Source organism: Ciconia boyciana, chromosome 4, assembly GCF_034638445.1.
Source record: "Ciconia boyciana chromosome 4, ASM3463844v1, whole genome shotgun sequence".
NCBI lineage: Eukaryota > Metazoa > Chordata > Aves > Ciconiiformes > Ciconiidae > Ciconia > Ciconia boyciana.
The window spans coordinates 72307463-72333608 of NC_132937.1; the positions used below are offsets into that span (position 1 = coordinate 72307463).

Genomic DNA, 26146 nt, shown 5'->3' on the forward strand with positions numbered 1-26146 from the left:
CATTTCCTCTCTCCCCAACACTCCTTCTCTCTTGCTTCCCCTCTGTCTGTCTCTCCCTCTCCTTACTTACCCCATTTTCCTTGTTTGCAGACAGCCTTTCCCTCTCTTTCTCACACACTTTTGCACTCACTGTCATACATGTTTTCTGTCACTCTTGAATGCTGTGTGCCCCCCCCCCCCGGTCTGTCTGTCTCTTTTGTGGTCCCTCTCTCTCTTGCAGTCCCTCCACCCCTCACTCTTGCGTCTCACTGCCACACCCCCCCCCCCCCCCCGCCTTGTCGCCCTCTCCCTCTCTCTGGCTGTCCCTCCCCTCCTGCCCTGGCTGTCCCTCTGGCTCCCCCCATCAGTCCTTCCCCCTTGCCCCTGTTCTGGCCTTCATCTCTCTTTGGCTGCCCCCTATTGACTGCTACCCCTTCCTGTCCCCATCCCTCCCCCACCCCCATGTCTCCCTGTCCCTCTGTCTCCCTTGCTGTCCCCATCTATCTCACTCACTGCCCTTCCCCCCCACAGTGTCCTTCTGTCTCTCTAGCTGTTCCTCTGTCTCTCTTGCTGTGCCTCTGTCCCCCTCTGTCTCATGGCCCCCATCTTTCTTACTGTTGCCCCCTCCCTGTCCCTTTGTCTGTCTCTCTCCCTGCCCTTGGTGTTCCTTCCTCTCGTGCGCTGTCACTTCTCCCTCTCTCTGTGTCCCTTCCCCTCTCTCTCTTAGTGTACCCCCCCCCCACCCCTCCCTAATCTTGCTGTCTATCCCCCTCACTTTTCTCTCCCACTGTCCCCCCTGGCCTTCTCCCTCCTGCCCACTGTCCCTCACTCTCTCCCCTCACTGTACCTTCCTCTCTTTCCCTCTTATTGCCCTTACTGCAATCCCTCTGCCTCACTGTTCCTTTCATTTTCCCTGTCTTGCTCTCTCTCTGTCTCATTGTCCCTACATCTCTTTATCTCTCTCTCTCACTGCCCCTACATTTCTTTCACGCTCACTGTCCCGCCCCCTCTCTCATAGTTTCCACGCATTTACACTTTTCCTCTCTCATCTGTCACTCTCCCTTTCTCTGTCTCTCATGTTCCCTCTTTTGCGTATTTCCCTTTCTTGGACACTTTGCCTCTCTCACAAGCACTCACCCTGTCTTGCACATACTTTGTGTCTCTGGCATGCTTGTTGCCTCTACTGCACAGTCTTTTACTTCTCTTGCACACTTTTTGCCTCTCTTGAATAAGCTTTCCCTCTCTGCCTTACAAGCTTTTTGACTCATTCACCCTGTTGTATCCTTTCTGTCTCAGTTTCTCCATCTCATGCATTCCTTCTCTTGTGCGTGCTGTTATGTGCAACCTGGCATGCTTGAGCTCTCTCGCACACTTGCCCTCTCTCACACTTCCACTCTCTCACTTCTGCAACCTCTCTGTCACGTTTGGCCTGTCTTGGTGCTTTTACTCTCATATGCTATCCCTCTCATTTGTGCATCCTGTCTCATGCACTTTCCCTTTCTTCTGCATTCTCGCCAGTGCTTGCTTTCTCTTGTGCTTTCCCTCTCCACAGGTGTGCTTTCCTACTCCTGTATGTGTGCTTTCCTTCTCTCTTGCATGCATGCACTTTCCCTGTCTTGCATGTGCTTCTCCTATGTGCATCCCCCTTCATCTCTCACACCCTTTCCCTCTCTTTCTCTCACACACTTCCCTCTCTCACTTTCATGCATGCTTTCTTTACCTGGCTTCCCCTTCTAGCATGCTTTCCTTGTCTCCTACTCTTCTCCATGTGCTTTCCCTGTCTCTGCTGCACCCCTTTTGTCTCTTATGTGCCTTTTCTCTTTTTTTCCTTTTCTTGTGGGTTCTCTCTCACACATTTTGTTTCTCTTCTGTACTTCACTGCCTTTAATGCTTTCTGTTTACCACATGTAGTTTCTCTTTCTGTTGAACAGTCTCCCAGTCTGTCTTGCTTGTACTGTTCCTCCCTCATGCACACTGTCTCTCTCTTTTTCCCCTTCTTTCACTTCCCCTCTTCTTTCTTGCTCATGCTTTCTGTCCCTCTTTCACACTTTCCCTCCCTCTCCTTTTCTCGTACTTCCCTTTTTGTGCATGCTCTCAAATTCTATCATGCTTTCCCTCTCATGCATGCTTTTACTTTGTTGCCTGTGCTTTTCCTTTTGTCTGTTGCAGTTTTCCTTGCTCTTTCTTGTACACTTTTCTCTCTTGTGTGTGAATATGCTTTCCCTCTGTCTTTCTCTCACATGCTATTGTTTTTTCCTGCTCTCTCCAAGTTTTCCCTCTCTTGCATGGATGCTTTCCTTCTCTCTCTGTTGCTGTGCTTCCCCTCTTTTGCATGTGCTTTTCCTCTATTGCATGCTTCCCCCCTCTCACTCTCTTGCACTTTCTCTGTATTGGTTGTGCTTTCTCTCTTTCTTGTTTGTACTTTCCCTCTCTTGGGCACACTTTCCCTCCCTCATGCAGCCCTTTTCCTCCCTCCCTCGTGCTGTCTTGCATGCTTTCCCACTCACTTGTGCACTTTCCAGTTCTGTCACATGCTTTCCCTCTTTCATGTGCACATTCTGTCTCTAATTAACATCTCTTCTTTTTTCCATACATTCCCTCTCTCACATCTTTCCTCTTTTTTAGTGTGCCTTTTCCCTCTCTGGCACCTTTCCCTTGCTCTTTCTGTTGCACCTTTCCCCTCTCTTGTGCATGCTCCCTCTCTTTCTCTCCCTTTCACAAATGAGCACTTACCCCCGCCATTTGCTTTCCCTTTCTGTCTCTGGCATGCCTTTTCTCCCTTTCTCTCATGCTTGCCGTCTTTCTCTCATGTGCTTTCTCTCAGTTGCAGTTTCCTGCTCTTACCATGCATGTTCCCTCTCTCTCATATGCTCTTTCACATTATCATATGCGCTTTTCGTCCTGTTTGCTCAGGCTTTTCTTGTCTCTACTCTGATGTTTCTCACTTTCATGCTCTCTTGAGCTCTCTCATTTAACATATGTTCCCCTCTTCTGCCTACTTTCCCTCTCAAATACTTCCCTTCTTGGTTGTACTTTTCTCTCTCGTGCTCTTTCACTCCCTCTTGCGTGCTTTCTCGTCCTATCGTGTAAGGTTTCCTTCCCTCTCTTATATGCTTTATCCCTGTCCCATGCATCTGTTCCTCTCTCTTGGACAGTCTTCACACTTCTTAATTATTTCTTGATTTCTGTTTCCCTCTCTCTCTTCTGCATTACTTCTCTGTCATGCACTGTTCCTTTATTGTGTGTGCTTTCCCTTCCTCCCTGGTACATTTCCTCTCTCTTTATCACCATCCCTCTCATGGATGCTCTTTTCCTGACTTTCTCCCTTGCTTTCTTTCTCTTAGGCACATTTACCCTTTCTCTGTCACATGCTTTATCACAAGTGCTTTCTCTCTGTCTCATCATACTTTCCCTTTCTCCCTTGCCTGTTTTTCTGCTCCGTCTGCACTTTCACCTGCACTTCATATCTTACATGTGCTTTTCTCTCTTTTTCTTGTGCTTTGTCTGCCTGCCTTTGTCCTAGTACTTTCTTTTGCTAACACTCTCCCCTCCTATCTTGCACACTTCCTCTGTCTCAGGCTTTCCCTGCATCTCATGGGTACCTCTTGCACACACTTTGTCTTGCATGCTTTCCCCCTCATGCATGCTTTTTCTTTACCTCTTTCTCTCATGTGCCTGCTTTCCTAAAGATTCTGTGTAGTTTCCCTCTCTTGTGTGCTCTTTCCCTTAATCTCAGGCATTTGCGCTCTCTTGCACATGCATACTGTCTCTTTCTCTTGCATGCACTTTTCCTTTTTCTCCTTCTTGCGGTCCCCCTCTGTTGTGCCCTTTTCCTCTTTCTGTCATGCTGTGTCTTTCCCTGCATGGCATGTCTTTCCCTGTTTCTTGCATGTGAGGGCTTTCCCTCTCTCTTGTGCACGTTCTTTCTCTTGCATGCTGTTTCTTGCTGTCCTGGGCTTTTTGTGCTATTTCCCCTCTTGTGCACTCCTTCCCTCCCTCTCTGTTACACTGTCTCATCCTTTTTCTTGCATTCTTTCCCTTTCTCACATGCTGTCCCCCCAGTGCATGTTTTTTCTCTCTTGTGCGTGCCATTTCTGTATCTGTTGTGTGCTTTCCTTCTTGCTTGCTTGTACTTTCTCTCTCTTTTGCAAGTTTCAGTCTCTCTAATCCTTTTCCTCCTTGTTGTGTGTAGGCTTTCCCTCTCTCATGCACTTTCCCTCTGTTGTGGGTTAACCCCAGCCTGCAGTTAAGCACCACACAGCCATTTGCTTGCTCCCCTCCCAGGGGGATGGGGGTGAGAATCAGAAGGCAAACGTGAGAAAACTCGTGGATTGAGATAGAGACAGGTTAATAAGTGAAGCAAAGCTGTGTGTGCAAGCAAAGCAAAATGGGAATTTATTCACTGCTTCCCATCGGCAGGCAGATGTTTAGCCACTTTCCTGGAAAGCAGTACCTCAGCATGCATAACGGTTACTTGGGAAGGCACACTGTAACCACAAACATCCCCCTTCCTCCTTTTTTCCCCCAGCTGTTATCACTTAGCACAGCATATGGGATATCCCACTGGTCAGTTGGGGTCAGCTGTCCTGGCTGTGTCCATCACTGCTTCTTGCGCACCCTCAGCCTGGTGGGGGGGCAGCATGAGAAACTGAGAAGGCCTTGATGATATGCAAATAATGTTCAACAATAACTAAAAGATCAGTGTGTTATCACACTGTTTTCATCACAAATACAAAACATAGCACCATACGAGCTGCTATGAATAAAGTTAACTCAATCCCAGCCAGACCCAGTACACGATCTCTCTCATGCTTTAGCTCTTCAGAATTCTGATACGCTCTTTCCCTCGTTGCATGCCTTTTCACTCCATCTTATGCTTTCCCTCTTACTCTCTTGCTTGTTCCCTCATGTGCTCTCACTTTTCTGTCCTTGTCTTTTTCTTGGGATCTGGGACTTCTTTTCCTTGCATGCAGTTTTTCTCTCTTGTTTTCCTTCCCATGCGCTCTTCCCCTCTCTCTTGCAGCAGTCTTTCTCACTCACTGTCTCATGCTTCTTAATGCGGTTTGACGCTCTTGCAGACATGCTTTCCCTCGCTTTCTCTCTCACTTTTTCTCTACGCCTCTTTTGTTTTTTACAACTCTTCCATGCTTTCCCTCTCTGTCTTGCACATTCTCCCTTTTCTCTAGTATGTTTTCTTCTCTGTCTAGGATATGGCCTTTTTCTGTCATGTGTATGCTTTCCCTCTCTCCCTTTGTCACTCATGCTTTCCCTCTCATACACGCTCTCCTGCTCTTTTGTGTACTTCTGTCTCCGTCTTGCATGTGCTTTCCTCTTCTTGGGCTTTCCGTCTCTCACATGCTTTACCCCTTCCTTGCACGTGCTTTCCTTTTGTTGTGAGTATGCTGCAATGTTTCCTCTCACTCTCATGCACGCTTTTCCTCTTTCTTGCACACATACGCTCTCTCTCTTACATGTGCTTTCCCTCTTACTTGTGGTTTCTCTCCTGCATGCCCCCCCCATATAGTTCTGCTCTTTCTTGTCCTTTTCCTTTCTTGTGTGCGTGCTCTCTCAATTTTTCTTGCTCTCATGCTTCTGCAGGCTTTCCTGCTCTCACACTTTTTTCTTACTGTATGCTTTTCCTCTCTTGTGTGTGATTTTCCTGTCTCACGTACTTTCCGTCTTCCTTGCAGTTTCCTTCTCTGTTTTACTCTCACCATTTCATTCCTTCTCTCCTGCTTTTTCCCCATCTTAATTTCCCAAACTTTCCCGCTTTCTGTTGCATGCTTTTCCACTCTTGTGCTTGCACCTTTCGCTCTCCCATGCTTTTTGTCTGGCATACTTTCCCAATCTCATGTGCCTTTTTTCTATGTATGTCTTTCTTTTGCATTCCTTCTCACACAAGCTTTCTGTCTTCTGGACTTTTTGCTCTGTGACTCTTTTCTTTTTGTTCTCTTGCTCTCCCATCCTTCGTGGAGTCTTGAGTTTTACCTCTCTTTTGTGTGCTTTGCCTCCCCCTCCCACTCCTGATGTCTCTTCCTTGCTGGTGCTGTCCCTCTCTCATGGTTTCCCTCCGTATTACATGCTTTGCTTATCTCACCCGTTCATGTTTTCCCTTGCTTGCTCTTTCTTGTGTATTGTTTTCCTCTTTTACATGCTTTCCCTTTTTTGGAGGCATTTCCCATCTCTTCCCACCCCCACCCCACCCCCCCATGCTCCTTCTCTCTCTTGCATGCTTTTATCTTCTCACTATCTTGTGCTGTTCTCACTGATGTGCTTTCTATCTCTCTCCCCTGCCCCACCCTTCTCTCAAATGCTTTGTCTGTCTTGCACACTTTCCTTTTGTGTCTTGCCTGTGTTCTCTCTCACACACCCCTTCCCTCTCTGGTATTCTCTCTCTTGCTGCTTCCCCCCTCTATCTTCTTGTTTCCCTCTGTCTCTCAGTGATGGACTTTCCCTCTTTCTTTCTGCCACACTTCCTTACATGTGTGTTCATGTCTTCTCAGGCATGTTCCTGTCTCTTGCATATTCTGTCCCACTTTCTCTTTTCCCTTGTGCAATTTTGCTTTCTTTCTGTCATGTGCTTTCTCTCTCTCTGTTGTGGCCTTTACCTCTGTCTTGTGTTTTCCCTCTGCCATGTGCAGATGTGCTTCCCCTTCTGTCCTGCTTTTCCCCTTTTATCCCAATCTTGAGCATTCTTTCTCTTGAACACATGATCATTCTGTGTCGCTCTCAGTCTCACATGCTTTCACATGCTTTCCCTCTCTCTGTTATGCTCTCCCTCTCTTGCATGCCTCCCTTTATACACACGCTCTCCTCTTTTTGTTTGTGCCTTTTCTCTCACATGCTTTCCCTCTCGTTCTCATGGGCTTTCTCTCTCTTTGTGTGTCCCTTCTCTCTCTTGCATGCACTTTCCCCTGCTCCTGTGCATGGTTTTCCACACTCGTGAACACTTTCCCATTCATATGTGTTTTTTGTTATTGCAATTTCTCTCTTGCTCACTCTTTCCCTCTGTCTTTCATTCTTTTCATCTTGCTCTCCTGCTTCCTTTCTTTTGCTTTTTCCCTATTCTTTGATCTCTTGAGCTTTCCGTCTTTCCCATGTGTGTATTGTCATGCACTCTTTCCCCCTTGTTCAAATCTCCCTCTTGCACATGCTTTTTCCCCTTCTCACATTGTACTTGCTTCTCATGCAGTTTCTTGCGTGTGCTCTTCCCCTCTCTCTTGCATGTTCTTGCCCTCTCTCTTATGTACCGTTTCCTTTTTTTCACATGAATGCTTACCCTCTCTGTCACAGGCTGTCCCTCTGTCGTACATGGTTTCCCTCTCCTGCACAACACTTCCCCTTGCTCTTTTCTTCTCTTTCTTGATCTCTTGAGCTTTCTCTCTGTTTTCCCACTTGCTTTATCTTTATCCCTTATGTGTACTTTCTCTCTTAAGATGCTCTCTGCCTTCCAGATGCTTACCCTCTCTTGTGTGCTTTCCCTTTTCTCATTGCTTTCTCTCATGCTCACTCTTTCCCTCTTATTTACTCTTTCCTAATAACACCCCCTGCAACATGCTTTCCCTCTCTCTCCTTTCTCTCACTCCTCCTTTTCCCTCTCACTTCCCATCTAGTCTTCTCTCACACTCCACCCCTCTTGCTGGGTCTCTGTCCTTGTCTCTCGCTCATTCTGTTTTGCTCTTCCTCTTGCTTACTTTTCCATCTTTCTTTCCCTGTTTTGCTTGCTTTCCCCTCTCTTTCCTTTGTTTTCTCTTTCCCTGTTGTTTGCTGTCTTTGCCTCTTGCTTTTCTTTGCTCTCACTCACTTTCCATCTTCCTCTCTTTCCCTCTCACAGTCTTTCCAGCTCACTCCCTTTCTGTCCTGTTCTCTTTGTCTCTTTCCTTCTGCCTTTGTGTCCCTCTCTCTCACTCACTTAGCTTCCCTCTGCCTCTCTCCTTGATCACTTTCTCTTTCCGTCTCAGCTGCTGTCTTTCCTTCTGTTTGTCTGCCTCTTGCTCTCTTCTATACCCGCTTACTTGCTCTCTTTCACTCTTCCCTTCTTTCTTCCCTGTCACTCTGTTATGCTGTCTTGTCCCCTCTCACTCTCTGTCTCTGCCTCTCCTTTCCTCTCGCTTGATCTCTTTCGTGTTCACGTGTTGTTTTTTTCTTTCATTTTTCCCCTGTCTCAGCTCATCTCTTGCCCAGTGTCCTTCCCTCACTCACTCTCTGTCTCACTTTCTCTCCTGATTGCTCTGACTCGCACAATCTCTCCTGTCTGCTTCTCATTCCCTCTTGCTCCCTTTATTTACATCTCACTCACTTTCTCTTTCCTTCTGTCTCTGTCCCTGTTGCTGTCTCACTTTCTCACTCACCATCTTTCCCGCTCATTTTCTTTCACATCAGTTTTCAGCTTCCCACTTGCTTAGCCTCTTTCTCTTATTCTCTCTTTCCCTCTCAATTGCTGTCTTTCCTCCACTCTTGCACTCTTTCCTTCTTGTCTCTCTTTCCCTCTCTAGCTGTCTTTTCCTCCCTGTCCTGATAAGTTTTCCCCTCTTGCTTGCTATTTCCTTTGCCTGTCTTCCATTCTTGCTCGCTCTTCCCCCCTCTAGCTGCCTTTTCCTACTTCTTTTTTCAATCTTAATTGTTCCTTTTGACACTCACTCCCTTTCCCTCTTGTTCTTTCCTTCTGCCTCTTTCTCTCTCAATTGCTTTCTTTCCCTCTGCCTGTATGTCCTGCCCCCCCTTTCCCTCTTGCTCCTTTCCTTTCATTCTCATACCTGCTTCACAGAATCACAGAATGGTTGAGGTTGGAAGGGACCTCTGGAGGTCATCTTGTCCAGCCTCCCTGCTCTAGCAGGGCCACCCAGAGCCTCTTGCAGAGGGCTGTGCTCAGATGGCTTTGAGTATTTCCAAGGATGGGAGACTGCGCAAACTCTCTGGGCAACCTGTGCCAGTGCTCAATCATCTTTCAGTAAAAAGGTGTTTCCTGTTGTTCAGAGGGAATCTCCTGTGTTTGTGCCCATTGCCTCTTGTCCTGTCACTGGGCACCATGAGCCTAGCTCCATCCTCTTTGCAGCCTCCCTTCAGGTATCTATATACTTTGATAAGATCCTCCACAAGCCTTCTCTTCTCTAGGCTAAACAATCCCAGCACTCTCAGCCTTTCCTTATAGGAGAGATGTTCCAGTCCCTTCATCATCTTAATGGCCCTTCACTGGACTCTTTCCAGTAGCTCCATATCTCTCTTGTAGTGGAGAACCCAGTTTTCCTCACCAGTGCTGGATAGAGGGCAAGGATCCCCTCCCTCGGCCTGCTGACAACACTCCTCCTAATGCAGCCCAGGATACCATTGGCCTCTGCCACAAGGGCACATTGCTGGCTCATGACAACTTGGTGTCCACCAGGCCCCTAGGTCCTTTTCTGCAAAGCTGCTTTCCTACTGGGTGGCCCCCAGCATATACTGGTGGATGGGGTTGTTCATCCCCAGGTGCAGGACTTTGCACTTCCCTTTGTTCAACTTCTTGAGGTTCCTGTTGGCCCATTTCTCCAGCCTGTTGAGGTCCCTCTGAATGGCAGCACAGCCCTCTGGTGTATCAGCCTCTCTTCCTGGTTTTGTATGATCAGAGAACTTGCTGAGGGCACCCTCTGCCCCATCATACAGGTCATTAACAAAAATGTTGAACAGTATTGGACCTTGTGTTGACCCTTACAGCACTAGTCACTGGCCTCCAACTAGACTTTGTACCACTGTTCACCACGCTCTGGTCTTAGCCATTAAGCCAGTTTTCAACCCCCCTCACTGTCTGCTTTTCCAGTCCACACTTACTACCTTCTCTATGAGGATCTTATGGGGGACAGTGTCAAAAGCCTTACTGAAGTCTAGGTAAGCTATATCCACTGCTTTCCCTTCATCTACTAAGCCAGCCGTTTCATTGTAGAAGGTTATCAGGTCGGTCAAGCATGTTTTCCCCTTGGTGAATCCAGGCTGATTGCTCCTGATCACCTTCTTGTCCTTCATGAGCCTGGAAATAGTTTCCAGGAATAGTTGTTCCATCACCTTCCCAGGGATTGAGGTGAGGCTGACTGGCCTGTTGTTCCCTGGGTTTTCCTTTTTGAAGACAGGAGTGACAGTTGCTTTCCTTCAGTCCTCAGGCACCCTTCTCAATTCCCATGATCATTCAAAGATCAAGTGTGCCTTTGCAATGACATGAGGCAGCTCTCTCAGTATTCATGGGTGCATCCTGTCAGGGCCCATTAACTTATGTATGTCCAGTTTGCTTAAGTATTCTCTAACCTGATCCTCTTCCACTGGGGTGAGTCTCCCTTGCTGTCTACTTTCTCTGGGTCTGTGAGTGCTTAGATTTCAGAAGAACAGTCTTATTAGCAAAGACTGAGGTGAAGAAGGTATTCAGTACCTCAGCATTTTCCATGTTTTTTGTCACCAGGTCCCCTGCTGCCTTTAGCAGCAGGAACACATTTTCCCCAGGCATTCTTCTCCCATTCATATACTTGTATAGAAGCCCTTCTTGTTGTGTTTGACAGCCCTTGCCAGATTCAGTTCCAGGTGGGCTTTGGCTTTTCTAACTACATCTCTGTATGCTTGGACAGTGTCTCTGTATTCCTTCCAGATTACCTGACCCTGCTTCTGCCTTCTGTATGCTTCCTTTTCATGTTTGACTTTTGCCAGGATCTCCTTGTTCATCCATGCAGGCCTGCTGGCATTTGTGCCTGAATTCCTGCTCACTGGGATGAACTGCTCTAGAGCTTGCAGGAGGTGATCCTCAAATACCAGCCAGTTTTATTGGGCCCCTCTTCCCTCCAGGGTCTTTTCTCATAAGTTGTTCAAGCAGATCCCTGGAGAGGCCAAAATCTGTTTTCCTGAAGTCAAGGGTTGTGATCGTGCTGTTTGCCCACTTCCCTCCTCTCAGGAGTCCCCATCTCATGGTCACTGCAGCCAAGGCTGCCTTTGAATTTCACAGCCCCAACAAGTCCTTCCCTGTTTGTGAATATGAGGTCCAGCAGAGCACCTCTTCTTGTAGGCTCCTCTATCAGTTGGGTCAGGAAGTTGTCATTGATGCTCTCCAGGAACCTCCTGGATTGCTTATGTAGCTATCTGTAGGAGGTCTCATCTACTTGTTCTTCCTGGTCAGGCAGACTATAGCAAGCACCCATTACAATGTCACCTGTGTTGGTCTGCTCTTTAATCCTTACCTATAAGCTCTCTCAAAAGCACACCCAGATCCTCCTCAGCTTTGAAGACAGTGAACCTGTCCCATAGTTGAAAGCCTTCAGGTGGAGCAGGAGCCTTCCTCTTGGTGCCAGAAGTCACCGTCTTCTGTGGCCTTCCACAGAGTTTTCACTTACTATTCTGCTAGGGACAGACTTCTACTGTGTCTGCACTGCAGCTGGGGTCCAGGGCCCTTGAAGCTATAGGGTCTCTGAGGCGACCACGTGTCTCTTTCATCCTCTCTGATGCTGCAAAGCCTGCTCACTTCCTCCCATAACTCCTCCACTTGGTGATGCAGCTCTTCAACAACAGCGTATCTGCTGCAGGAAAGGAGACCATCTCTGCAAGCCTTAGGGAGAAGAGGCCCTGTGCAATCCCTGCAGCTGGGGACTTGCAGGCCTGCATCTGCTGTCCAAAACTCAATCTGAGACAGCTGCTCCAAGAGCTGCCGGAGAACGTGCTTTGGTGCATCACTACGATGCCTGAGAATGTTTAGGCTAGTCTGAAGTGAGATGAGGACCCATTCATTGCACCCTTCTGCACAAACTGCTGTGTCTCTTAGCTATGTGCTAGGCCTAACAGCTATACAGGTGCTTGACCCTTTCTTACCAGGCAGCAGCTGTAACAAAGGCTTCAGGCACCCTGGGTCAAGGGCAGCTGACTGAACACGTTAGAAACTGCTGCAGCTTCCTCAGGCCCACAGCCCTGTGGCTCCCCTTACCTTGTCCTTACCTTGCGGGAGCATGTACCCTCAAATTTCCCAGAGGGTTCCCAGGAGTCCTGCAGTGTTCTCGGACCCTGTCACCAGAAGCTCCCAAAGGAGAACCCAGAAACTGCTGTGCAAACTGCTTGCTCTTTTGCTCCTTCTCTCCTGCTAATTGTCTTTCCCTCTCCTCTCTCTGTTGCTCTTTGTTCCTCTTGCTCTTCCCTTTCCTCACACTCGTTCCCTCTGCCACTCTCTCCTGCTCACTTCTGCTCTTTCCCTCTCATTTGCTCTTTCCCCTTCACTGTCTTTTCCTCTTTCTCTCTTTTTTCCTCTGCCTCTCTTTACCTGTTGCTGTCTTTCCCTCCCCATTATTTTCTTTCCCTTTCTCTCCTAATCAGTCTTTCCAAGTCACACTTTCCCTTTGTCTTATCTCCTGTTCTTTTCCCCCCTTACTCTTTTCCCCTCTTCCTTGCTGTCCTTACCTTTACCCTTTGTCTCCTTGCTCACTCTCTCCTCTTCACTCGCCTGCTCCACTCTCTTGTTCTTGCTCTCTCTATCCCTGTTCCTGTCCCATTCTTCCCTCATCGCTCTGAATCTGTTCCACTGCATCTCTTTGCCTTTTGATCTCTTTACCTCATGCTCACTGTCTTTCCCTCTGCCTCTTTGCTTCTGCGTCCTCTCTTGTTCGCTCCCTGTCAGTCTCTGCCTATGCTTGCTCTTTCCGTCTCCCTCTCCTTTCCTTCTTGCTTGCTGTCTTACCTTTGCTTTTCTTTCCCTCTGCCTGATTCCCTTTAGTTCCCTCTCACTCTTTTCTATATGCTCTTTTTTGTGTCTCAATCACACTTGGGCTTTCTTTGCCTCTGCTTCTATTTTTGTCTCTTCGTCTCTCATTCAGTCTGTCTATCCCACATGCTCCTTTCCAAGTCTACCTCCCTCTCACTTGCTCTCTTTCCCTTTGCCTATCTTTTTGTCTTGCTTGCTCTTTCTTTTTGCCTTTCCTGTCTCACTCTACCTTTGCCTCTTCCTCTTTATTCCCCTCCCAGTTCTGTTTTCTCTCCTCCTTCCCACTCAGTCCCCTCGTCTCTCTCTTCCCCCCTCTGCTCACTCCTCATCTCTCCTGATGTCACTCTGCCCATTGTGCTCTTTTTTGTTCTTTTCCCTTTCTTTCTCTGCCTTCCTACCTCTTTTCCTCTCTCCTCTTACTCTGCGCTCCCTTCTTTCTCGGCCTCTGTCTCCACCTCATCTCTCTCTCATGCCAAGACGTGCTCTTTTGTCTTTCCCTCTTTCTCTCTCCAGCCCTCTTCCCCCTCCCTCTCCCACTTGCCCAGCTTCTGCCCTTTCCTTCTCTTTTATTTCCCTTGCACATGCAATTTCCTTCATGCATGTTGTCTTTCCACCTTAGTCTTTTCCTCTTTCCCCGTCTTTTCCCCACTCTGTTTTTCTCTCTCTTCCCCTTGTCACTTTTTCTTTCTCACTCCCCTTGTCTCTCTCACCCTGTCCCCTTTCCCTCTTTCCATTTCTCTTTCCCTATTATTAGCCCTCTTTCTACCTCCTTCCCTCTCTTTCTCTTGCTTTCCCTCTCTCGCTCACTTTTTCCTCTCACCTGTCTTTCTCTGTCACTTTTCTCTTCCCCATTCTCCCCCCTTCTTTGTCCCTCTTTCTCTGTCCTCTTTGTCTCTTTCTCTACTCCACCCCCCTTTCTTGATATCTTTCCCTTTATCATGCTCTTTGCATACCATTGTCTTTGTCTTTTCTGTCTTCCCTCTTTCTCTCCCCCTTCTCGTTTTCTCTCTTTCTCATCCTCCTCTTTCTCCTTTTCCCTTTTCCTTGCCTTTTTTGTCAATCTTTATCGCTCTCTCATTTTCTCTCAGTCTCTGAGTCTCTCTCCCTGTTGCTGCTTCTCTCCCCCTATCTCCTTCTGTTTTTTCCCTTCCCTGTCACTCTCTTGTCCCTTTTCTCTGTTTTTCACTCCACACCCTTATCTCCTCGTTTCTCTCCGTTGCTTTCACACTCTCTTTCTCCATAAAGCCCCCAGCCTTTTGTCTCTTTCCTGTTCTCTTTCCCGCCCCTCCTCTCTCTTCCTCCCTTTGTGTGTCTCTCCCTCCATGTCTCTCTCTCTCTTTAGGCTTCCTTTCTGTCTCTCCATGTCTCTCCCTTTTTTCCTCTTACCCTCCCTTCTCTCTTGTGCTCTGTTTCTCTCCTTTTGTCTCTCCCTTTTTCACTCTCCCTTTCTCTCTTTTCATTTCCCCATGCACTCTTTCCCTTTCTTTCCCTCTCTCTGTGTCTCCATCTCACTCTCTCCCTCTTTCTCCTGTGTTCCCTCTCTTCCTGTCTCTGCCCTTCTCTCTGCTTGTTCCCTGTATCTCACACCCTGTCTCCTCCCTCACACTCCCTTTCTCTTAGTTTTGCTTATTTTCTCCTTCTCACTTCTCCCGCTTCCTCTCTCTCCCTTGCCTTCCCCCTCCTGCAGCCTCAGCTGTCTCTGCTCTTGTCTCTCACCTTTTTGCTCTCAATCTCTCCCTTTTCCTTGCTATTGTCCTCGTTCTTTCTGTCTCCTTTTCTCTCTCTCCCTCTCTCTGTCCAACAGGTAATGTACACATTTTCCTCAGAGCTGTCTTTTTAGGTTCCTTGGCCATTGAAGATACTCAAACTGCAAAGTAACATCTGCAATCTTCTGAAAGAAGAATCTGTCTGCTTATCTTTACATTTTCTGTGTCAGAGCCAAGATTAGCATTACAGTATCACCAAAGCTATGGCATGAAAAATCCTGTGCTGATTTTTCTGCATTCTCCTCAGCTAGAGTCCAGTAAGGAGGGTCTGCAGCTAGTATGCCAAGACATCTTCCTCAAAAATCAAATTGGTCTTGCACTTAATTTCTTGCCAAGCTGAAACCATTTTTGTTTACTGTTCCTTTTGTGCTTCATGGTATTAGCATTGTCTCATCCTTTGCAGAGATCTTAGTATATGGGTTTACAGATCCTGCTGTAATCCATTTTACTTGCAAGAGACAGCATGTGGGGCTCTACAATCTTTATGCTAACGTTGAGTATTGTTTTTTTTAATTATTAAACTTCATCAAATTATTTGTAAGCCCAACACTCCTATAAACTTGCCAAAGTAAAAAGTATGTATGATTGGTCTCACTAAGACTATCCTTGCATAATCCCAGAAGTCATCTCATTGCATGACAAGGAATAATGAGTCTGTGAAGATGAATCTGCTGCACGTTGCACCAGCAAAAGCTGTGAAGAAAGTTGGGGGCAATATTCTGATACACTGCATGAAGTATACACAGTGCACCGAAGGAATTCTCTCCCTTTTCTCTTTAGTACTTTGGATATTCCTTCCTGTTAATTCTGAAATGGAAATCTTCAGAATGAAGCATAGTACCAACTTTATTTCTTCTCTACAATTAGTAAGGGCTGCATGAGGATGCTGGGTTCTCAGTGGTTTGTATTACTGCTCAAGCAGGAGCAGGGCCATTCAGAGGGGCACTTCTGGAAAGAGAGAACTATATTTGTAGACTTTTGCTTACATACTTCTTTATTGTAGAAATGTTTCTAGATGTAACCTGTACTTTTTGCTGTTAATGGCCTTGTCTTACAGTTCTTATTTGCAGGTTTTTTTCTTTTTTGCCATTAGCTTTCTGTCCTTCTCAGTTCTGTGGCCAACGTAAGCTGACTTTTTGGTTCTGGTAGCTGTGGATAGGACTGCACAAGGGATACTGTCCTTCTGCTTTTATCCAGGATTTTTCTATCTTCTTTTCTCACACCTTTTCTTGAAAATAAAGTTCTTCTCAAATATGTATGTTATTGGGGTGGCAGGAGTAATTTGAGGAGAGAGCTGTTATTTTAGTTAAGTCACAAATTTAAAAATAGTTACTGTAATGGAAAAATACAAGAAAGACCTGAGTCTGCCCTCAGTGCAGAATAGAGAGCGTTGCTTCACAGAACCATAGAACAGCGGAAGGGACCTTGAAAGATCATCTGGTCACCCTTTCATGAGAAAGGGAGCCTCGATGAGATCATCTAGCATCCTGTCCAGTCACATCTTGCAAACCTCCAGCGATGGGGACTCTACCACATCTCTGGGGAGATTGCTCCAGTGATTGTTTGTTTTCACTGTAAAAAATGTCTTTCTTACACTGAGATGAAACCTCTCCCGGTGCAACTTGTACCCATTGCCTCTTGTCTTCTCCATGTGATACCTGGTGAAGAGACCACCTCCGTCCTCTTTGTAGCCAGCCTTTAAGTACTGGAATACAGCAATGAAGTCTCCCTGAGCCTTCTTTTCTCTAGGGAGAAGAGACCTAACTCCTACAGTCTTACCTTGTAGGGCAGGCTCTCCAGCCCCTTGATCATCTCCGGCACTCCTTTGGACCCTCTCCAGTCTGTCTGCATCTTTTTTGAATTGTGGGGACCAGAACTGAACACAGTACTCCAGATGTGGCCTGACAAGCACTGAGTAGAGTGGGATGATCACATCTCTATCTCTGCTAGTAATGCCCCTGCGGATGCAGCCCAGGACCTGATTTACCTTTGTTGCTGCAGTGGCACTCTGCTGACTCGTGTTCAGCTTGTTGTCCACCAGCACCCCCAGGTCCCTTTCAGCAAGGCTGTTCCCCAGCCACACAGATCCTAGCCTGTGCTGGGCCCTTTGGTTATTCTGTCCCAGGTACAGGTCTTGCTAGCCCACTCTTCCAGCCTGTCCAGGTATCTCTGTAAGATGGCTTTCCCTTCTGATTTGTCCACCTCACCACCCAGTTCAGTGTCATCAGAAAACTTGGTGAGGGTGCTTTCAATCCTATTATCAGATCATTTATAAAGATGCTGAACAGCTTGGGGCCCAGTATCAACCCCTGGGGGACCCTACTTGTGACAGGCTACCAGCCTGAGTAAAAAACATTGTTCACCACCCTCTGAGTTGGCCTTGTTGGCCAGTTTCCTACCCATACTTAAATAATTTCCTACCCGTTACTTAAATAATTTGTGCCTCACCTCTCTAGAAATGCCTTGTGACACTGTTCATATGTCCTGTTAGACTGGTATATTCTAAACTGGTAAGTTTGAATTTAATTAAATAACATGGTAATGGTCTATTTTAAGTCTCTTCGGAGCCTGCCTGTCCAGAACAATTGTCGGATACAATTTTTCTTTACACCTTTAGCTACGATGATGAAGAGGAGCTATTTGTTTACAAAGGTGGGCAGGAAACCCTGTAGATGCATCTTAACAGAAAATCAAGCTATAAATTTCCTTGTTATTCCTGCATGTATGATGCTGATGTAAAATGCTCAGGCTTTTTTCTACCTGAAGTCTTCAGAAGTGCTAAGTGGATTTTGGAAGAATACTTGCAGAAAATTGACTAATGCTGAGCTTTGAAATAATTATGATTCGTGTTTTGCTTGTTAGGAATTTTAATGGTTTCATTATACCTTGTTGCTCTAAAGTCTGGGCCAGTGTCAACAGGAATAGACTGATTTAACTTTTTTGTTTTTCTTGGAGCTGAACAGAGTAACACGTGCTAAGGATTAACCTGAACAGAGCCTTATGGGAAAGCCTGAGGCAGTGATAACAGGCAGGAACAGTCACTGCATATATACTGCTATGGCCAACCACAGAAGTAGTGAGGAAAAACATGTCAAGCAGAGCACTCGGGATTTCATGCAAATCCTGTCTTTGAAGAATGGCTGGAACTCATCAATAGCCATCATAGCTTACATGGAGAAAGCTGGTTTCCAGAGTCAAAAGTACCTACTGAAAGGGAGTAGCTTCTTTGTGGTGAAGAAATCTAGAGATTACATGGCTGTGTTACCTAGAGTGCAGTTTAGCTATCTCTTTGGCTGCAATCCTGAAATAGACAAGGATGTTTGAGCCTGTGAAGTGTTTTCTCTTTTCTGTAAGGGAAGGTGAGGACTGATCAAGTCAAGCTGAAAAGCAGAGAGTTTCCAGTCCTTTGTAAGTTGATTGCCACAGGATCAGTATTTGGGGAAATGCGCACATGCAAGGGATGGATTTGATCTAGTGGACATCTTTCCAGTTAGGTTGCCAAGGTTTTTAGAAGCCTTTACTAAAGGTACAGTTGATTTCTTGCCCTAGCAGGTAAATGATGATAGTAGCCATTCAGAGTGGCTGTTCAGACCTTCTGGCGCAATGCCCATAATTGGATTCCTACTTGCAATCTAATAGAAATCTTTGTTAGGTATCCAATTTAGGGAGTTCCTCTGGAACTATTTTCAGGGGCCAAGCCTGACTGAAGAAGGGAAAAAGGAATCTGAAACTTAATTGATATATGCCCTGTATTTTAGGCAGAGCTCTATTCTAGGCAGGTTAGCTAGTAGTGGATGCCAATGAGAAGAGTTACCCCTGCTGGGTGACTGAGACTACTACTCTTTCTGACAGGAAGCTCCCAGCACAACTGATTATGCCAGCAGTGAAAACAGGCAAAACCGTCGATATGATCCCATTTTTCCTGCTCTTGATACTGAAATGAAGAGAATTGAAGTTTCAAGTCTTAATAGCCTTTTACAGCTAAGTCTTTATGAGAACGTGCTGAACCCTGTACTACAGTCCACACATACTATACACTCCACTGTAACTTACTGCCACAGACACTTGACCTTGCTCAGGTAGTTGTAGCTTCTCCGCCTTCCTTACTGGGAAAGAGGATGCACAGGAAAATCAATGGTCATCCCCAGGTTCCTTCACTTCTATGATTGTAGAATATACTTGACAACCCTTTTAGCTTGCTGGCAACTGCCCTTTTTGACATCTTTCTATTGATTGGGTTTGATGTCAGAAATTGTGACTCTATAGAATTAATGCTGTTCTGATTGTTAATCTATACCGGAGTTGATCACATAAATTTCCAAAGGACTCTTGGTCCCTTGGATCTGCTAAAAATATAAAGTGTTTTTTCCATGACAATACAGGATTGTATGCTATAATCTAAAATAGTACTGTAAGAATTATACTAGGTGAGAGTAGGGCATGTGGGAGAGACATAGCAAATTTGTTCTTGCTGCTAAATTAATTGGTATTTGCTTAGATCAGAGGAATTTCTTATAGATTGCGGATACTCTAAGATGTTGCAAACAGCCACTTGGAGTGCTACAGGGTTTGTTTCTGACTGCAACCTTTTATTAATGTATACTGGACAGATTAACAAAGTGCCAACTATTTTTCAGAGAGCGCTAAACAGGGAGATCTTGCAAACTGAACCTGCAGAAAGCCTAGAAAGAAAAGTGCCACTAATACAGTAAAAAATGTTAAGACAGTAAAAATTGCCTTCAAATATGCAAATTCAGTATCCCCAATAAGAGGTAATCTTGGCAGTGATATTCAGCTAGAAAAGAGGAGCTGAAAGGGCAGAAATGCTGGAGGATAACTTTCGCTGCAAGGATTCAGCACATTTCATACTGAAACCCTCCAGACATGACCCCTCTCCCCAGTCCCAGAAAAATGACAATCCTGGGATATTCCTCATTCATATGCTTGCATATTTCTAAAATGTTTATTTAATTTGGTGGGTTAGAGCAAGCGTTGGAACAATGTAAAGTAGTGTATTGTAAAATTCCTTGTGGCAGCATTTGTAGTTTAAAAATCAAGCAAAAAACCGCCACAGAGGTTTTTTGCTTGATTTTTAAACTACAAAACTTGTGCCACCATCTGCCAAGTATTCTATATAACTGGGAGACATGCTTTCACAAGAAAAGAGTTGTTTTTCTTTCATGTTTTTGGCATCATAATTTTTTCATTTTACAGACCTTGTATTACCCATTTTAATAGCACTTTAGAGACTGAATGAGAGGTGAAAGCTTTGTTGACAAAACATTGGCAATTAGGATTTAGGAGATCCAAAGAAGCAGAAAACCTGTTAATAGCACAATTTCTTGGCCTTATTTTTCCACATATTAAATATTCAATTAAAAGAGAGGATTTTTGTTGAAAGCCAATATGTGCTCTAGACTACACTTAATGTTTGCAGTCTAAATAGGGCATGTTCAGTGATGTGAATCTGTAGTGTTCTTTGCTTCAAAAGTCTCCGAAGGCATTGTTTTTTCTGGATCTAGCAATCAATCTCGCATGAAGTTTGGATATACTTTGTCATCTTTAACACATTTGGATTTCTCATTAAAGTCCCCAGAAGCTAACTTGCTAAATGAGCTCAGTCTTAGAGGCTGGATACTTATTTTTTTTAATCCTGCATTATGCAGAGGCCTTAATATTGGGCTGATTCTGTCAGAACATGGAGGTAGTGTGTACAGTTTACATCCCTCTATGCTCTTCTCCTTTAAATAAGAAAAGGCGTTAACTGCTGCAGGGACAGTTCAGTATGGAGTAGTTACAGGCTGATGCTTTAGGTGTGGCCTGTAATCTTCCGTTGTTTTCACTGAAAGAGCACTGACGGGTTGCAAGGTTTTTCATTACTGGCAGATCCAGCTCATAAACAGTAGGATACATGAGTGGCATGCCACAGCCAGCTTTCTGTGCTCTCCTGGGTGACTTCTTTTGGAATATCTTGGGGACCAGCTGAACTACCTGGATTGTCTTGATCATGTTAGCAGCAGCAGCCTGATCCCTGGCCACTGCGTTCCTTGTGGCCTGGTAAAGCCCTGTACCCAGTGGTCACTCTGTGTGTGTGTAGAATGAGCAGAAGGAGCGCACAAAGTCATTCTCAGCTATTCACAAATTGGGTGCCCGGCAGAAGCAAGAAGAAAGAATGGTGCTGCGCTCAAAGAACTAAGTTGTTGCTTTAGTATCAGAATAGGTCTAACTGCTTGTGCCCAGTCATTCCAGTGCTATTTCTGCAACAACACGCGTGTGAACTCTTACACCAGCTCCAAAATAAACCGAATTATCCTGCTATTGAACCCCACTAACAGTTTAACTTTGTGGATACAGTGTGTTTCTGTTGCCTTCTCTAAATTGCACCGCTGCATTATAGTGTGAAACTGTCCAAGATTTCCCTCTGCAGGTAGGTGTCCATGTTTTGTTGAGAGACGGAGTGAGTGCTGAGACCTTTTGGAAGTAAATGTATTATATAAGCAGGAAACAGTTCATTATTTTTACTGTATCAGAATACAGAAAGAATTGTACCGTTTACTTACTGACTTGGGGATTCTTTGCTAGTCATCATAATGTGAAAATGCAGAATTTAAATGTTACTAGTAAAGATTACTGTGTGCTCTCATTCCACTATAAAATGCAAATATCTAAAATATTATGTCTGCCTAATTTTTGAGCCAAAGAAATGAACACACAGAGATTTGATTCAAAATAATCTTCCAGCCACTTTCTTCATAGTTAAAAATGTAGCCATTTAAAAAATTTTTAGCACTATGGATTTACGATTAGGAGCTTTCTCACAATAGGGTACTAAACGTGGTGTTAGGTAAGCACAAACTAGGGAAAAAGATATGAACTGAAATTTAAATTTAAAATGCAGGGCTCTTGAAAGACCTGGGTATATAAGTTCGTGGACACTCTCACTTCTCTCTTTTAGGATTCCCTTGAAAATCCCATCATTGAGCTTAATAAATGTGATAGCCACAACCACTGATAGCCTTTATTTAGCTGGTCTATCAAGTGCATTTTTTAATGGTTTAAAAATTGCCTGTTTGCCTGTCTGACTCAAAACCCATTTCCTCTGTTTATTCAGTTGTATCATCTAACTACTACAAATACTGTTTTTACTCATATCAGCATGAAAACAGCTAAGACTGAGTGAACTGCAGTTTGTTTAATCCTAGTCAACAAAATCAGTTATTAAACATAAAGCTGGTTATTTACACAAGCTCACTGAAGACTAAGATAGTTATGCAGAAGCAGGGAGCAGCCTAGTTCAATCCCAAGTCACAGTTTCCTTGGCTAAGCAGCGAGGGAAATAGTTTTCTGTGAACTGAATGTATGTTTTGCGGTCATTCACACCTGGTGTTCTTAGCCGATTTTCCAATTCTGCTTTCATGACCTGTTCTTCCTTCCACTGAAAAGAATTTTGCTCTTGACTTTGCTGGAAAACAGGACTGTATCCTAATTATTTTGATTTAAAGAATAATAAGTTTAATGGTTTATGTAAAATACTGCGTTCTGTAGCTTACTTAGTCATAAGTGACTGATTTACATCTCACAGAAGTGCTTGTCACCTTAAATTTTTATTACTTGGAACAAGATCAGAATTAAAAACTGGGAGGAGCAAAACAGATTCTCAGATCAGGATTTCAGTGTAAATCATTTCTGCTTTTTGCCGATGTGTTCTTTTGGGAACTGATGTAAAAAATTTTGATGGGAAGAGGAAAATGTTCTGCTTATTATTTCAGTGAAATAGCTTTATTCCTTTTATCTGAACAGGTAAGCATCTGAATTGGGTGTGAATTAGTCTCTGCAGATGTGGTTTGGGGAAAGTGGACATGTGCCAACCCAGCATCATTGCTGCGAGTTGGCACCTCAGGGGAGAGAGAACAATCAATGTGCAGAAAACCCTTTCACTTCCATTTTCATCTGACTCCTGTCACCCACCAGAATACCTCAACGTGGCAGATTTGGACCATGTAGGTTACATATGGGGCAGACATTTCTTGCAATACAGTGGGCCCAGCTGAGCTAAGGTACTGTGCCAGGAGTGCAATGTATTGCTTATGTAAGGCTAAGAATATGGTATCTTCTGGAGAATGTTATGTTAGCTAGCTTGGCAAAGTTTTCTAATAGCGCAATTTTTATGTTGCTTTGTACAGTGTTACTGGCTATGGGCAGCAGTGTACTCTGGCAAGTTTTATGCCCTTTAGAAGGGGAGCAGACTCCATCTGATTATCCGTTGTACAGATTAGGCAGCTTTGTGAAGAGTACTGAAGTCTGTCTTCTCTGCCTCTTACCATCCACATTCTGTGGAAAGGCACTGGAAGGCCAACAAGAGATGAAGCTATCTTGAAACTGCTTAATGGAGGCTTTAACAATTAGAACAAAGTATATTAAAGCACAGAACCTTCTAAGTTTGAGGTGAACTACTGGGTGCCTTTATTGTGGTGACAGTTGCTATGCTTACACTTCACATACTTACACGTTATAAGATATAGAGGTGATAAGGACAAGCTTTATTAGTTACATCGTTGCATCAATAATCAGTTTTCTAACACAAAGTGCCGATCTGTGAGTATTCTTTGTGTTGTGAAATAATGCTAAAGAGTGGAGGAACTCAGATGTCTTTACTAAGTTTGCCTGAGAATGAACTCCTCTGTTTTTGTTACCAGGAATTCAGCGGCAGTGGGTCACGGCTGTTTCTGCTACGCTCTAATGCGTTCAATTCCAGTTGCCATCTACATTGTTTTGGTAACAGGTCTGCGTTACCATCTGTTCATATGGAGCGTCTTCTCACCAAAACTACTTTATGAGGGAGTGCATGTGTTCATCACAGCCGCTATCTGCCTGTTCTTCACAGCCATGGATCAGAACCACTCTCACAAAGTGCAAGACTGAAAATAAGTGTGCCGTATGCAGTTCTGCATTGCCATGTCCAGTGTGTCGCTGGAATGGAAGAAGGAAAATAATGGCTTTAAATTGTTGTGCAGAATTTGAAGGGTAACCTTGTTTATTTTAGTCAAGATCAGGATTTGAAGGGCCTGTCCTGTTTTAAAACTGAATTTGCTTTAAAAATTTTGAATTGAAATAAACTGTTTTTTAATGGATAACTTTTGTTCTATAGCTGTCATCATAGCACTCTCCAAATAACAGAATGGCAATATTACATGATTTTAATTTTAAAATGTACATCTTAATATAAATACAGACCAGTGCCTCATGGGCACTGAAAAATTCTTTTGTGCATACAATTTTTTACCTTCTTAGACTACAGAATCCTAAAAATATGCAGGATTTATTGGTGCTGTTGACAAGATCTTATATTCATTAGCCTTGGGGGGGTTGGTTTGTTTTTTTTCTAGTGTGTACATTGAAATTATTATTAAATTATTCAATTATTGTACAAATATCCCAGGTAAGAGATGTTTTTGTTTTGCATAGGCAGCATTTCTATTTAAAGGCAATATTTTCTTTGTGAGATGACTGCAATCATTATCTGTAATGGATTTCGATCTGCACTTCAGGCACTGGATAAGAAACGCTAGTGGGGTAACAAAGTAATGAATCTTCTTTGGAATCCATTCACTGCTAAAGTGTTGTGTTTCTTTTTATTAATGTATACATGTTAAATCAGATTGGTGGCAGCTGCACTAGGGTAGAGAGTTACCAGCCATGAGCAGGAAAATAATTTAATGGGCTAAGTTACCAGCAGAATAAAAGGTGTGTTTGCATCACCTTCTGCCTAGTGACCCGTCTGGCCACCTCACTCGAATGTGCTATGATTAATTCCTGACAATGTTGTTTTCCTTGTTTCTGTCAAGAAGATACACATTGATGACTATCCTGAGTATCAGTATTCTTTATGTGCGTTTTTTTGCCTCATATTTTTGTCCATGTTAGCAGCCAATAGGATTTAATCTAAATGTATTAGAGGTGTAGCACAAGAGAAGCATACAGGGAACTTTAACTTTTGTTATAAATCTGAAAATAAAAAGCTTTTAAGCCCTAGGTGGCTGACAGCACATTTGTTAGGGTCACTGATACACTTTTCATCTCATGTTTCAGGTAGAGCAAATCTCAAAAAGTAGGCCTTTAGTTTTTATACATTATACAATAATAGGCCATCTTGATCACTAATAATGAAATTTATTTCAACTGTAAAACAATAAAATTTTCAGTACTCTGGCCACATATTGCTGTTCACCTGGAGAAGAGACTACTGGATCTTAATGTCATTCACTGTGACCTGTGGGAAGTTTGAAAATTAAATACTTTTAATAAATTGTTTTTCACTGCCAATTATGGACTATTTAAAAGAGTTTGTATTTGTGAATGTTGTACACATTTACCATTTTCATCATTCTCAGTATTTTTCTGGTTACCTGTTGCCTAGCAACCATATGGGGCTTACCGACATCTTCTCTGTTTGCTTACTTGGTTAATTCCTAAGCAATCCTCCCTAATGTTCATACAGAATGTGTTTATAAGAGATTTGACTCAGAGAGAAAGGGTGCTAATAAAGAGATGGGAGGGGTGCAGGGGAAGTTGCTTCTGGGGTACAGAATCTTAAAGCAATGTGGGGTGACATTCACAAGATCTTTTATTCCTTCCTTCTGATATTTTTTGCTTCTAGTGTATCTCTTGGACATTTTATCCAATAGTGGAATCTAAACTGTTGTGTGTGTGTTAAGGTTGCATTTCTTCAGATTATTTAGTTAAATAATCATTAACTTTCTCCTCTGAAGTTGAAAGATGTCCAGATTGAATCCAGGAGAAAATAAATGGCTTGGAAAAACTCTGTTATTTAGGTCTTCAAGATCAGGAAAGGAAGGAAGGAGGAGGAACTTAGGCTGCATCTCTGTCTCGAGTTAACACATGAGTTTGGCTCATACCTCAAGAAAACATGGTGCTTTCAACTTCAGAATTGCCTTTTTTATTCTTTTTCACCCTTTCTCTTTGTGTATAGGCAAATGAAATACTGTTTTAACTTTACTAGCTTTTGGGCTATGGCAATGCAAAGCTGAGGCAGTGAAGAAATGAGTTGGATCTTGCCACAGGCAAACAGACTTAACTGGGGAATTAGGTAAAAATAATTCTATTTGAGATCAACACAAAGTTTTGGCAATTGATCTGAATGTACAGAGAAAGCAAACACCTGAACACAAATTCTCACCTCGCTAGTTAGCTGCTCCCCTTCCGTCCTCATCCCAACTCCCCTTGTCATGTTCAGCATGTCCCAGACCCTCAGACAAGGAGATAAGCTACGTGGGAAGCAGGAATGGTACATGGGATGGTTTCTGCTATTCTGAGCATACCAGTCCAAGTCCTCTGTGGTCCCTGCTCCGGTGTGGCATCATCCTGGGCTGCAGCTTCCTCAGGAGTACCCTGTGCACAGGCAGACTCCTTAAATATGTTCTGAGCTGGGATGTTGTGTACTTCTCTGTTTGGATAAAATTTTGACACACAGTAAATTTTTCCACTCAGCATCGCTGCTGCTCAGAGCCAGGTTCACCAGTTACAGTGGTCTACTAGGTCTACCTTCCTCTACTAGATTTCACTAGATCACCATCAGTCAGTGCGGCTCACCACCACTCAGAGCTTGTAACATATGTCCAGTATGGTCCTAAACATCCAGAGTGTGATGAAGCTTGAGCTAAGAAGAGACTCTTGTAAATTAATTCAG

At 44.2% G+C, this 26146-nt stretch overlaps 1 protein-coding gene across 1 annotated transcript in view; it reads left to right on the plus strand.

Moving 5' to 3' along the window:
• The window catches only part of PIGG (phosphatidylinositol glycan anchor biosynthesis class G (EMM blood group)), a 100800-nt gene extending 76045 nt beyond the window's left edge, over positions 1–24755 (plus strand). The window contains exon 13 of the mRNA XM_072860016.1: positions 23136–24755. Within this exon, the coding sequence (XP_072716117.1) occupies positions 23136–23361 (226 nt within the window). The 3' untranslated portion in view covers positions 23362–24755. The remainder of the gene's footprint in view (positions 1–23135) is intronic.
• Positions 24756–26146: the final 1391 nt, after the last annotated feature.